The sequence below is a fragment of the Myodes glareolus genome, chromosome 7 (genome assembly GCF_982192425.1).
Source record: "Myodes glareolus chromosome 7, mMyoGla1.1, whole genome shotgun sequence".
NCBI lineage: Eukaryota > Metazoa > Chordata > Mammalia > Rodentia > Cricetidae > Myodes > Myodes glareolus.
Window position 1 is genome coordinate 103,782,283 of NC_142032.1, and position 15,409 is coordinate 103,797,691.

At 39.5% G+C, this 15,409-nt stretch overlaps 1 protein-coding gene across 12 annotated transcripts in view; it reads right to left on the reverse strand.

Moving 5' to 3' along the window:
* Fam168a (family with sequence similarity 168 member A) overlaps positions 1–15,409 on the reverse strand; it is a 108,531-nt gene that overhangs the window by 27,772 nt on the left and 65,350 nt on the right. For all 12 annotated transcript variants that reach the window (XM_048429606.3, XM_048429594.3, XM_085692793.2 and 9 more), the window contains one exon: positions 408–488. In XM_048429606.3, the coding sequence (XP_048285563.1) occupies positions 408–488 (81 nt within the window). The remainder of the gene's footprint in view (positions 1–407; positions 489–15,409) is intronic.

Consider the following 15,409-nt stretch of genomic DNA (forward strand, 5'->3'; position numbering starts at 1 on the left):
AGGAAAGGGAATGAGTGGAAGGAGGGAGGGAGAGGAAGGAGAGAGGAAGGGAGGGAGAGAACAAGAGAATGATTCCCAATGGCAGCCTCAGGCAAGACTGAACAAAAATTTAATTTGGACATTGCTTGAGAGAGATGAAGCAGTTTCAAGGGGTGGTGGCATGTCTCATATAGTCCAGCATAGGAGAGAAGGACCACCCTTAAGTCCCAGGAGAACGAAGGAGGTTCTACTCCCACTCCCACCCCAAGGTTGTTCGGCCCGTTTCCAGAGGGGATTCCAAAGAGAATCAAGCCAGAACTGGCTGACTCCAGGGCAGTCTCAAGAGAAGGACCAACTGATGGATTTGCTTTTACCAATGAAAGCCTACTCCCACCTCTTCATCACTGCTGCTCCCACCCATTGCTTACCTGGAGCATAACTGGGGCTATTGGTCGGGTACAGGCTGGGATTGTAAGCAGGGGCAGCTGCCGGGTAGGCTGTGGGGTAACCTACAAAGACATAGAAGAAAAGTCTCACTTTCGGTCTCTTCACATACTCTTCTTCCTTCTTTCCTTCTTCCTTCCTTCCTTCCCTCCCTCCCTTCCTCCTTCCCCCTTCCTTCTTCCTTCCTTTCTTTCTCCCCGAGACAGGGTTTCTCTGTAGCTTTGGAGCCTATCCTGGAACCAGCGCTTGTAGCCAGGCTGGCCTCAAACTCACAAAGATCTGCCTGCCTCTGCCTCCTACATGCTGGACTTGAAGGTATGCGCCACCACCACCCGGCTTCACGGACTATTCTGATGGTATAAATGAGCAGCTTTCAAACTTCCAAGAGAAAAGTCACCAAATAGTGCAACCTTATTTTTTACCAGCAATACATGCAATATGTCTGTCTCTGCACTGTAGAATGGTAGAAACAATATTGACATTCATACAATAAAATATATAAACTTACCAATACATTCCTGACACACCACTACTTTCTTCCCAAAAGGTAACTTCTTCAGCACTAACAACTTTTGGTATATGATATAAAAATGAATACTTTACATTGGCATGGACTTTGGTTTATTGATACAAATTTAAGGTCATTTTGTTATATGTATATTTCTACCCCTGTTTAAGGTATTATGTTTATACAGCTCATTTAAAAATGTAATATATAGGGGGCTGGAGAGATGGCTCAGTGGTTAAGAGCACTGCCTGCTCTTCCAAAGGTCCTGAGTTCATTTCCCACAACCACATCTGTAATGAGATCTGGTGCCCTCTTCTGGCCAGCAGGCATACATTCAGACAGAATACTGAAAATACTGTATATATAATAAATAAATAAATCTTTTAAAAATGTAATATATAATTAAAAATTACAGATTAATAGTCAGTCATTTATACTAGTCAAATTTGTAGTCATGTTAGTTAGGTTTTCTAGATATACAGAAATATATTTCAGCTAGATAATCTTCAGTACTTCAAAGACCTACAGAATATGGCACTTAAAAGGTTTGAAAAACTTACACTTTTCTTGGGAGTGTGACATGTCTGCTTCTGGCAAAACAAATTACTTCAGAGAGGTTGATGGGCACTGAAGAAATTTGTTATGGAAATTGCATTCAATGTGACAAAGCTAGACATTTGGGCAAGAAACTGCCCTTGTCTGGACTGCTTGACAGTTCGCTGTATAAACTGGACATGCAGGACTCACAGAAAAATGACTGCTAAACTTGTCAAAAGAAGGTGAGGCAGTCCTTCAGGGTTCTGCTTCATGAGTCTGCAGGACACAGAAGAAAGTGACTGACAAACTGCCAATATAGGCAAAACAATCTTTCAAGTTTCCTGCTTCATGGAAAAATCTGCCAGATACTATGGGCCTATTCGCTGAAAATGGTGTCCCAACATTACAAAAGAACTTTAGTTGACTGTCCAGGCAGCGAAATATCTCCATCAATTCAAGAGTTTTGGAAGTTGCTTACAATGTACTTCCTGTTAACTTGGGTAATATATCCTTCTGGAGTCTTTGGCAGAGTTAAAGACAGATAGTTATAGTTTTTCTTAGTTATGATAAAAGATAAAATAGATATGAAACTCTAAACTCACAGACAAAATATGGATGACAGAATATTTCCTTTAATTTTACCAGATATAAATAGATTGAATATTGTAACTGTAATTCTTGCTTCGTATCTCTTTTGTTTTATGTAATTTTACTATGTGAAAGTTAAAACCTTCCTTTTTATTTAGACAGAAAAGGGGAGATAATGTGGGATTCCTCTCTGTATGCTAAGAATATGTTTTTATTACCATTGGTTAATAAAGAAGCTGCTTTAGCCTATGGCAGGCAGAATATAGGTGGGGGGAAAACTAAACTGAATGCAGGAAGAAAGATGATGGAATCAGGCAGACAACATGAAGCCGCCCAAGAAGCAAGCTGCAAGGTAACAAACCACAAGTCTCATGGTAAAATAGAAAGTTACAGAAATGGGTTAATTTAAGATGTAAGAGCTAGCTAGGAATACACCTAAGCCATTGGCCAAACAGTATTGCAATTAATGTACTTTGTGTGATTATTTGGGTCTGGGTGGCCAGGAAACAAAAGCACAGTCTCAGTTTTGGTATCTATTTTGTTCATACTGTTTTCTTTTATTATTATCATATTTATTTTGTGTGAGTGAACACATTAAAACATACACTTTTATCCACTGAGCCATCTCTTCAGCCCTCAGATAGTTTTCAATATATTCTTTTTTTAAAACACTACTATTTATTTATTATGTATACAATATTCTGTCTATGTGTATGTCTGCAGGCCAGAAGAGGGCACCAACCCCATTACAGATGGTTGTGAGCCACCATATGGTTGCTGGGAATTGAACTCAGGACCTTTGGAAGAGCAGGCAATGCTCTTAACTGTCTTCTGTATATTTCTAAAACGTTTCTTCCATCTCAAATAGAAACTCTGTAACTACTGGTAACTCTCAAGCCTCTAGTCCTCACTAGTAATCTAATCTACTTTTAAAAAGTTATTTCTAGAATTCATTTCTAAAGAAATAATCAGAGTCTAGGCTGGAAAGATCACTCAATGGTTACGAGAACTGGCATATCTGTCAATGAATCTGGGTTCAATTCCTGGCAGCCACATGGCAGCACAAACCATTTATAACTCCAGTTTCAAGGGAATCTGACATTTCTCTTCTGGCCTCTATCAGGACCAAGCATACACATGATGCACAGGCAGAAGTGCAGGCAAAATAACTATTTACATCGAAATAAATAAATAGAATTTTGAAAAATGTTTCAAAGACTTTTGTTTTAGTTTTTTCCCCAGGTTTTAAAACTTTTTACTTGTACAATTTTAAATGTACACTCTAATTAAATTAAAATCATTTGAACATAAAAAATTGGTACTACATTTTACAGATCTCAGAACACCTTGCGTCTTTTGCATTTTACTTGAGACTTTTAACAACTCTCACTCATCTTCTCCCTCCCTGCCAGCCAGACTGCCAGGCTAGCCTTCATTGTCAGTGCTGCTTGGTTCTTTAATGTGAAAGGGATAATATGATCATTTAAACCTGACTCAACCTCGTTGCTGCTCACAAAATTAAACAGCTAAAAGAAGTAAAATCTGAGGCTGGGGAGATGGCTCAGCAGTTAAGAGCACTGGCTGCTCTTTCAGAGGATGAGGGTTCATTTCCCAGGACCACAGAGCAACTAACAACTACCTGTAGCTCTAGCTACAGAGGATCTGGTGCCCCTTCTTGCTTCTGTCTGTAGTGCACAGGTATACATACAGGCAAAATGCTTGATCAATTAATTAATAAAAAAGGAAATAAAATCAAGAGGCAATGCTTGTGGCATACCAGTATTATCTGACTCATTACAACAATTTGCCTATTTTGTTTCTCCTGTTCCAGCCTTTCTTTTGAAGGTAGAGGATTTCTGTCTTTTTCGATTTCAACTTATAAAATTTCTCAATCTCTCACATACTGAGTTTTCAAACATGGCTGTCAGAGTAAGGTGTGTGAAAGAGAAGAGTCTGGCATGGACAGTGGCTGCCAGCAAGTGTTGGTAGGTTTTTGTTGTTGTTTGTTTTGTGATAGGATCTTCTTTTGTAGCTCAGGCTAGTCTAGAACTCCAAAAATTTTGCCAATCCTTGTGCATGTGTGAACCACTTCACCAGCTTCACAGGGCTAGTCCCAAAGTTCATCCATCAATATATACTTTAGTATCTACTCTATGTCAAACACTGGATTAGAGAACTGTATCAATGCATAAAACAAACATGTTTGCTCGAATGGGGCTTATATTCTAAGGGAGCTGAAAAAGACACTGGAAAAATATTAAAACAAAATTCTGAGTATGGACAAAAGAAAGCAGAAATGGTAAGAATATAAAAAATACACTAGAATAAACTGGGCAGTGGTAGGTCACACCTTTAATTCTAGCATTTGGGAGGCAGAGTTCCAGGCCAGAGTGGTCTACAGAGTCAGTTCCAGGACAGCTAGGGCCACACAAAGAAACTTTGTTTTGAAAAACAAAAACAAAAAAACAAAGAGGAAATGCACTGGAATTAGGTCACTGAAATACTAAACAATAATTAGGGTAAAATATACTGAAAAGTTCCATATCCAAAGGTTTGAAGGAAACTATGTGGCAACTAAGTAGATAGTGGTAGAAAAAGTCTTTTAGATTAAAACCATACCAAACCAAACCAAACAACAACAAAAACCCAAACAACTAAGTTCAGAGGCCCTAAGTCTGGGAGGTGGAATTACTTTCCTCTTTGCTGTAACAAAATATCTCAGAAAAACACTTTAAGGCAGGGTTTACCCTGCCTCACAATTTAAGTGTAACAGTCCTTCGGGGTGGGAGGTCCTGACAGGAGAGAAAACAGAGAGATGATGCTGGTAGTTGGCTTGCTTTCCCCTTTTTATTCAGATAATATGATGCCACCCACAGTTAGTTACATCTTCCCACCTCAATTAGCCCAGTCTAGGAACACCTTCAGGGAAGTTTGGCTCTTACATGGATTCTATTTCCTATCAAGATGGCAATTATAAAATTGGGGCTCAGACCAGGATAACAAAGTCGACTGCTAAGAAATGACCAAATGACCTCACATACTTTACCATAATACATCCAGTAAGATAATCAAGCTCAGCTTGCACTAGCAGTGTGTAAGTGCCCACCTAACTATTCCCTGTAGATTTTAGCAGCTCACTGATATTCCAATAGTGGAAAGCTGGTTTTAAAAGTCACATATCTTTAATCCCAGCACTCAGGGAGGCAGAGGCAAGTGGATCTCTGTGAGTTCAAGGCCAGGCTGGTCTACAGGGTGAGTTCCAGGACAGGTACAGAAAAACCCTGTTTCCAAAAACAAACAAACAAGTCAAAGATAAAAGCTTCTTTGTGATCTGTAAATATTAGAGCTTTAATAATGTATCTTTGTTAATATGCTATCCTGTGATTCCAAAGAAAATTCATCATTCTTCCCTGATCTGCTTTAGAACTGAAGTAGCTAATTTGTCACTTAATTATCAATCTAGAGATGTGCCATTTCTCAAGAAAAGAATCAAGGCATGTAATCTGGGAAGCTAAGTGACAGAAATCTACATTCAGCTTCTTGTAAGAGATTTTATGCCACAGACAACCGTGTTTCTATTTGTCATTTCAGATGACTTTTACTTTAGAGGAAAACTACAGGATCATCCTTCAATGTTTCTTTTTATTTATTTATTTGTTATTTGTTTGTTTATTTAGTGGCAGGGACTCACTATGTAGCATGTGCACCTGTGTGTAGGTTCCATCAGAGGCCAGAAAGGCTTATCAGATCTCATGGAGCTGAGTTACAAGTAATTGTGAGCCACCAGATGTGGATACTGGGAACCAAACTTGGGTCATCTGGAAGTACAGTAAGTGCTCTTGAAGCACCAAACTAGTTCTCTAGCCCCTTTTAATTAAAAAAAAAAAAAGTGAGTGTGTGTGTGGAGGTCAGAAGACAACTTTAAGGAGTCAGTGTTTCTCATTCTGCCATGTGGTCCACAGGAATAAAACTCAGGTCTTTACGCTTTGATGCATGGAGTGCCTTCACCCATTATGCCATCTCACTGGCCCAGAACTGGAAGTCTTATTCATAATATTAGGTAGAAATAAAAGGTGTCCAAATAGTAAAAGAAATGCCAAATGATCACTGTTTGCAGGAGATGTGATTATAAATAAAAAAAAAATACCAAAAGACTAGTAGAGATTAAAAAAATGAATTCAGTAAAAATTTCAATATACAAAAATCAACATGTAAAATTTAGTAGTGCTTTTATACACCAGTAATGGACTTGTTGGCTTGTTGGAAATGAAATCAAGAAAGCAATCTCATTCACACTAGCTATAAAAATAAAAAAGAAGAGACAGATTATCCAGTAGCTTGGTAGTTCTTGGGCCAGTTAGCTGGAGTATGCAGTGCAACAGGATAAACAAGAGAGACCATGCCACAAGTGACCTTCACATATATACATACTCTTGTCCTCCCACTCTCCTCTACAAGTTACACACACACACACACACTTTTTAAAAGTGAAAATGACGATTGTATCCTCAATGCAAAGACTTCTGCTGTTAAAAAAAAACAAATCAAAACTCTCTAGTCTTTCAAATTAAAAAATAGAGAACAAGAAAAAAGATATAATTTAGAATCTATCATGCTCTGGCTGGGCACATCTTTACTGATGTAATCTTCACCCCAACTCTATAAAATGTATTATTAGTTCCATTTCTGAGATGAAGATACTGAGACAAATCTTACACAGCTAATAAGCAAACTGGAGACAGAATTGAGGCCTGAATGAAGCAAACCCCATCCTAATCCTCCTCCCTATTGTAATGGTAAAAGTAAAATGGCACAGTTCCCCCTGGGGTGGCAGAGGGCAGCAGGCCACAAGGGGCAGCCAGGTCTCACCATCTGAGGCCTCTGTAGGTCCCAGGCGGGTGGGAGGCCTTGGTGGGTCGTTGGTGTAGCAACTGGTCCCACGAGGTGGTGTTTTTTTTTTTTAATTGCTGTTTTTATTTAAAGGCTATTTTGTTTCCCACTTGGCAGCTTTAAAACATACAGATCATGCTCCTATTACTGAAATGTATCATCCAAGCACTGAATCACAGAGTTGGAGGAAGTCCTGGAGAAGACTGAGTCCATTTGCTATTAGCACAGGAATGTAACAGAGCCTCTGCTGGCAGGCACCCTTTTTAATAGGATGCTAAGATCAATTGGAGAGTTCTGGAGGTTGAAATTCTTTACTTGAAGAATCTTACTCTGAAAGTTCTCTCGGTCACTGGTTCAATTCGACCCTCACAGCACATCTGTTCCCTCTGCTCTCAAATTGCCTCAGAGATATATGAAAGTATCAGATATTCTGATAATGCTTTCTAGTACAAATCTATAATACCCAGTTCTTTCAACCTCGTCTTCTGACTGCTTTCTTATGACTAGATTTCAAATTTTCTCCCCTTAACAATTAAAACTTTCTTCCTGCCTCATTCACTTTTCTGTTGATGTTTCCCCCTCCTGATTTGAAAAAAAAAAACCAACCAACCAAACAAACAAACAAACAAAAAACCGTTAACTGAACTGATATAAACTCTGATGGTGGTAGTCAGTAAGACTCACTGTGATTTCTCCATATCTCCTCATCACTGGTAGGGTTAATCTCTACTGTCACCTGAATAGATTTAGAGTCACATTGAAATACATATTATGTCGAGGAGGGTGTTTCCAGAAAGGTCTAAGTGAAGAGAGGAGTGAGGAGTCCTCTCCTGAGTGCTGGATGAATAAATAAAAAGGAGAAAGCAAACTGATGAGCAGCGTCCATCTCACTAGGCTTTCTGCCTGAATACAATGTTACCAGTGACCTTACACTCCTACTGCCCAAATCTGCCTACCGTGATGGACTGTACTCTGGAACTGCTAGCCAAAATGAGCCCTTCTTCCCTTTTAAACTGCTTTTGTCAGGTATGTTCTTTCTTTTCTTTCTTTTTTTTTGTTTTTTGTTTTTTTGTTTGTTTGTTTTTTTGAGACAGGGTTTCTCTGTGGCTTTGGAGCCTAACCTGGAACTAGCTCTTGTAAAAGACAAACAGGTCAATATAGCTGAAGTTTACATTATATAGTGACAAGGAATGAAAATGTAGATCTGAAAGATCCCAACCCTAGTCTTCATTTTAAAATTGAAAGACCCCAACTCTAGTCTCCATCTTAAGATGTTTTGATTAACTAGGCCAGGGCAAAACAGGATATCTGTGGGCGGCAGAAGCAGTCTTAAGACTGGCTGCACCTGCCTAGAGGATGAAAACAGGATATCTGTGGGCAGCAGAAGCAGTCTTGAGAAAAACACCCAGTCCTTTGTGTATCCAAGCCCAAGGGGGCAGAAACTGGCTGAAACTAGCTTAATTCAGACTTGTTTTTGTAGACTTGTTTTTGTTCTGATGTTGATCCATCCCATATGTTAATTTTATTTGAGTTGACCAATGGCGTTGCTGTTGCTATGCTTCCCCATTATGTAACCCTGAGATCCTATAAATACTGGCTGGAAAAATACAAGGGGGGGGGCTCAGTCTTACTGGAGTACTGAGTCTCCTGTTGGTGCCTTCGACAATAAAGAATCCTCTTGCTGTTTGCATCCATTGGTGTGGCTTATTGAGTCTGGGGGATCCTTCCCTGGACCCTAGAAAGTAGGGTCATTCAGATCGAGGGACAGACTACAGAAAGAAAGAGATGAAAGCTAAGAAATGGGATTTATTACTAAATAATAGGAAACCTTTGAAAGGCTTTATATTTGTGAGTTTCAAGTATATACTTTATAAAAACTGTCCTAGCTGCAGAATGGAAGGGAGTTTGGCATGGGAAGTTCAGAGAATGAAGATCTCTGATACGAAGTTACAGCCCAAGGGGGGGGGGAGTGGGAAACAATGGAATAAAGAAGAGAGTTAAAGTCAGACACATTAAGGACCTATAAAGTCGAATTCTGATAGTAAAATCTTGTTTTTTAGTTTTGTATGCTGAGAAGCTGCAGAACAAGATGGGAAACGTCCTAACTGCAGGGTTTGCAGGGTTTTTCCTTCGTCAACACATGAAAACGATAAATTGAACAGGCTCTGATATGTTAGTTGCAGAAAAAAAATGGCTCAATATGAGGTTCTTATTAGCTGAGAGGCTAAGCTGCTGAGTGGATTAGGCCTAACAGGTGGAGTTCGGTAGTGCCGGCTTTGGGCCCATTCACCAGACCTGAATCATATGGGATTCAAGGCCCACTCAGCCAGCCTTACACAGGATTTAGCAAGTTCTAGAGCAGTGGTTCTCAACCTGTAGGTCATGACCTGAATGAAATTTCACAGGAATCACATATCAGACATAGATATCCTGCATATCAAATATTTACATTACGATTAATAACAGTAGCTGCTGTGGGAGTTCCTTCAGCTCCTTCAGCCAATCGCCGCTGAGTTACCAGCCCATTGGGGCGTGGTCTCTCCCTTTAAAAAAAGCAGCGGCTGCCCTCCACTTTCTCTTTGTCTTCAGGCTCCGTTTCCGGCCCCTGGACTCCTTTCCTGTTCGCGCGTAGGGGCTGTTGTCTGGGACAGTAATCTGTAAGTTTTTTCCCCTTTGAATAAATAACCATTATATTAATCATAATTCCAAACTGGTGTGGGATTGTCTGTGACTTACGCCTTCATCTGGCGCCCCACGTTTGGTTGTAGAACCCCCCCTTCCCCCCCACTCAACTGCTTGCTACCAGCTCGGCTAGTCACGAGACCTCCCTCAGCTGCGGCCTGTGCCCTGTGTGTGGAGCCAGCAGTTCAGTTAAACCCCACGCCTCCCAAGCTCCACAGGCTCGGGACAGTCTCTGCCTGCCTGGTTTGCTCTTTTCTGAGTTGTTTTCAAATTTCCCTTGTAAGTGTGGCGCTTTAGTGGCGTGAATCAGAACGACTCGATCACGTGGAGGCATACGCGGCTTCCGGGTTGCTCTTTTCTACCCCTGGATTCTGGGTTTCTGGTTCCGTGTATGGAATTGATTTAATTAAACTTTCTTTCTTGAGCAACTTATATTTCCTAGTTTTTAACAAATACTAAGGCAGACACTGAAACAGGACCTGTTTAAGTCACCTTTGCAGTGGTTCTAGTCGCAACTTGGCAACAGCGCCACCAACTAGACAAGAGGTAATATGGCAGTTTTTGTTTCCAACGCCAATTTTACTGTTTTCTTTATTAATACAATGGATTATGTCATGCAAGGTTTATATGACTATGGGAATATATTAATTTACTTGTTACTAGGTTTCAGTTTTCTTTTCAATATTTTATCATTAAGAAAGATACGATTTTTACGGACTAATATTGAACAACTAGTTGAAAGGATTAAAATTATTGAAAATCAGGGGTTATCTGAACAAGTGGATACTATGATAGACAAAATTGACTCCATGTCCAAGGGTACTAGGAAGTTACCTGAAAGGGTACAGGCTGTTGAATTTGACGTTCAGATGTTACCACAAAGTTTTGATAAGGTAACAGATAGAATGAACCTCCAGAATGGGAACCAAAAAACTGATACCTTAGTGAAATTACTAGAAACACGGGTAGGTCAGGAGATTCAGGATTTAAGGGATACAATGATAAAAAGATTAGAAATGATTGAAGAAACTATTGGAGCTGGTGAACAGAGTAAGAAGGCACAAGGACAGGATACAATGCCACCACCAGCTGTTAGAACTGGCTTACCCAGGGTCCTAACAACATACCCTGTAATTTATTCTGACAAAGGGTTAACTTCCAAAGGCTCAAAGGGAGTTAAAGAAGCTAGATGGACACCAATAGCAATGAATGATTTAAAAGAAATTAAGCAAGCTGTCGTTAACTTTGGCTTGCACTCTGCATTTGTTAAGGAAATGATAAGGACTTGGGCTTCTAATGTCAGAGCTACCCCCCATGATTTCTCTCAGCTAGTGTCTGCAGTTTTAGATGATGGGCCTTCCTTGATGTTTGGAATTTATTTCAGAGAAGAATCCAAACATATGGAACAGCAAGGAAGAGCAAAAGGTGTGGAGGTTTCCCAAGATCAAATTCTTGGTGTAGGAGCATATGCTGATCCACAGGTCCAAGCTCTTTATGATGAAGAAGTGCTGTCCTTATGTCACAAAGCAGCCTTGAATGCTTTGAATAGAATACAAGATCCAGCAAAAAGGGTCGAATCATATACCAGGGTTAGGCAGGGACAGAGAGAACCCTTTACTGACTTTGTGCAAAGATTAATTAAGGCTCTGGACATAGGGGTAACAGACCCAGAAGCTAGACGAATACTTCTTGAATCTCTAGCTTTTGAAAATGCAAATACTGAATGTAAAAAGATAATTGGGCCTTTAAGATCTAGATCAGCACCAATGGAAGAATGGATACAGCATACAATGAATGTTGAGATGTTTAGCTATAACGATGAATCCTGGGTAGGAGAAGCGATTTCCAAAGCTATGAGGAGACATCAAACTACCAGGTGTTTTAATTGTGGTAAATTAGGACATCTGAAAAGGGATTGCAGGCAAAGAAATCCTAGGAATAATATCTCCTCTGGGAATGACAAAAGTAGGAGATCTCAGCCTTCAGGTATATGCAGAAGATGTGGTAAAGGCCGACATTGGTCCAACGAATGCAGGTCAACAACAGACAGACAAGGCAACCCGATACCATCGGGAAACTCCTTGAGGGGCCTCTCGCAGGCCCCCAAGCCAAAAGTGGCCCAGTCATTCCCAGTTACAGTCGAAAATGTGTCTCACCAAGAAAATTAAAAACTCCAATGTCTGCCGTAAAAAGTAATACTGGTCTAAATGATGAATTACATGTGGAGAATGAGTCAAAAAATTCAGGAGGACAGAGTAAACGTATATTTTGGCAAACGTATATTAACGATCAAAGACCAAAGCTAAGAATCTGTATAAATGGCATTTTTATTGAAGGCTTATTAGACACAGGTGCGGATGTAAGTATAATTACTCCAGAATCCTGGCATCCGAATTGGCCTCTTCATGAGGTAGATGTTCAGTTCCTGGGAATTGGAACCCTATCTCGTGTAAAACAAAGCACAAGATGGGTGGAATGCATAGGGCCTGAAGGGCAAATAGGAAGATTAAGGCCATATATAGCAAATATTGCAATAAATTTATGGGGCCGTGACCTGCTACAGCAATGGAATACCCAGATTAACATTCCTGTAGTTCCAGGAACTCACAATTCTGGGAAGGATATAATGAGGTATTATGGAAAAAGGTCACCAGCCATTCAGGCTGTACAAGAACACACAGCCAATAGCAAACCTTTAGAGGTACCAACAGCCCTACCTTTAAAATGGCTAACTGAGAAGCCAATATGGATCAAGCAGTGGCCTCTAGCTGAAGATAAGTTACAGGCTTTGGAACAGCTGGTACAAGAGCAACTAGATGCTAACCATATTGAAGAATCAACCAGCCCTTGGAATTCTCCTGTGTTTGTTGTAAAAAAGAAATCTGGTAAATGGAGAATGGTGACAGATCTAAGAGCTGTCAACAAGGTAATTCAGCCTATGGGTCCGCTACAATCTGGAATTCCTTTGCCTTCTCTATTACCAAGAGGATGGCCTCTTATAGTTATTGATTTGAAAGATTGTTTTTTCACTATACCTTTGCAAAAAAAGGATAGAGAAAAATTTGCCTTCACAGTGCCTACTTATAATAATTCTCAGCCTACTAGGAGATATCAATGGACTGTCCTCCCACAGGGGATGCTCAATAGTCCCACATTGTGTCAATATTTTGTTAATAAGCCACTGGAAATAATTCGTAAGCAATTTCCCAAGTCCATAATTTATCATTACTTGGATGACATTTTATTATCTGATTCAAATAAAGATACTTTGGAAAGTATGTTTGAAGAAGTAAAGAAAGTTTTGCCTAGGTGGGGATTACAAATTGCCCCTGAAAAGATTCAAAGAGGAGATTCTATTAATTACCTAGGCTACAGAATAGGGTTAGAGAAAATTCGAACACAAAAGGCACAAATTAGGAGAGACCGGTTACGGACTCTTAATGACTTCCAAAGATTGTTAGGAGATATTTCCAGTCTACGACCAGCTGTTGGGATAACACCTGATCTAATAGTTCATTTAAACAAAACCTTAGATGGTGATAAGGATTTGAATAGTCCCAGAAAATTGACAGTTGAAGCAGAAAAGGAACTGACAATGATTGAGGAAAAATTACAGGAGGCACATGTGGATAGGGTGAACCCGAATCTTAGTTCCATCCTAGTCATACTGCCTTCCAGAATTTCTCCTACAGGGATTTTAATGCAGAGGGAAGATATTATTTTAGAGTGGATATTTATACCTCATAAACCAAGTAAAAAATTAAAAACTTATGTAGAAAAGGTTTCAGAATTAATTATAAAAGGTAAACTGAGACTTCGTCAACTAGCAGGTATAGACCCAGCAGAAATTATAGTGCCTTTTACTACTGAGGAAATAAGAAAGTTATGGGAAGATAATGAACCATGGCAAAGAGCTTGTGCTAATTCTTTGGGAGAAATTAGCAGCAACTATCCCAAAAGTGATAGACTTAACCTCATAAAGAGAACTTCTTGGATTCTTCCTAGAATTGTACGTGATGCTCCAATAACTGGAGCTCGGACATTTTATACCGATGCAAATAAATCAGGGAAAGCAGGTTATAAATCGGAAGAATTGAGTAAGGTGGAACAAAGCCCTTATAATTCTGTCCAGAAGGCAGAATTATATGCCATTCTTATGGTGCTAAGGGATTTTAAAGAACCTCTTAATATAGTTACAGATTCACAATATGCAGAAAGAGTTATCTTGCATATTGAAACCGCTGAATTCATACCAGATGACACAGAGTTGACTTCATTGTTTATCGAGGTACAGGACATAATTAGGAATAGGCTTTGTCCAATGTACATAACACACATCCGGTCCCATACCGGTCTGCCTGGGCCTCTAGCACAAGGTAACGCTGAAATTGACCAATTATTGATTGGAAGCGTTCTGCAGGCCTCAGAATTTCATAAAAAACATCATGTCAATAGTAAAGGCTTAAAGAAAGAGTTTTCCATTACATGGCAACAAGCTAAGGACATTATAAAGAGATGTCCTACTTGTTCTTTCTATAATCAAACACCGTTGCCTGCAGGGAGTAACCCAAAGGGTACTCAAAGGAATGAAATCTGGCAGATGGATGTGTTCCACTTTATGGAATTTGGTAAATTAAAATATGTACACCACACCATAGACACGTATTCAGGTTTTCAATGGGCAACTGCCCTGAGCTCAGAAAAGGCTGATTCGGTAATCACACATTTATTGGAAGTTATGGCCATCATGGGTATACCTGCACAAATAAAGACAGACAATGGTCCAGCATATGTATCTAAGAAAATGAAACGCTTCTTTGCTTATTATAATATAAAACACGTTACAGGTATACCAAATAATCCTACAGGTCAGGCAGTTATAGAAAGATCAAATCGTACTATAAAGGATATGCTAAACAAACAGAAAGGGACGAAAGATACCCCCAGAAATAGATTGCATAATGCTTTATTAACCTTGAATTTTCTTAATGCTAATGAGAAAGGAACAACAGCAGCAGAGAGGCATTGGATAATGGAAAAAACTTTTGAACTAAACCAACCTGTTTATTTCAAAGACGTGATGACCTCTCAATGGAAGCCAGGAGATGTGCTACGTTGGGGAAGGGGTTTTGCTCTTGTTTCCACAGGAGAAGAAAAATTGTGGATACCATCAAAATTAATAAAGGTTCGATTTGAAGAGGAGAAACCTCTTGGAAAGGAGAAATGACAGCATCTACAATGATGATAACTATACAGGTGGTAAGAAAAGCATATAGAATGGGGGCAGGGTTCTGTTCTTATCTCCACAGGAAAACACTGATCTTTGAAAAGTTCAAGGGACCCTGGATATTTGAATACTGACAGATGGAAAATAACGGCCCAATAGGGACTATCAAGAAAACTGAATAGGTTCTGTAAGTACCATATACTAAATCATATTTCTAAATTTATAGAGCTGGTTTTAGAGTTGGACTCTGGCTCAGTCCCTCTCTAATTCCAAGCCTGTTGTTTAAAGAAAAACCCAGAGTTTCTGGAGTTTCTGTCTCATGTCAAGAGCCATGATATGGGACAGAAAGAAATATGAGTTTAGAAAACATCTTTACTTTTCTTCATATCTATCATACCTTCATTAAATATATCTATCATGTCTCTCATTGAATATAGGTATTCATGTATATGTCTATATAATTAATGTTTAAGTTTTCCACAATGAACAATGAGTTTTTCCTACAGTGACATTTGAAGTTTCCAGGAAGAAGATGGGGCCCCATAACAACAACT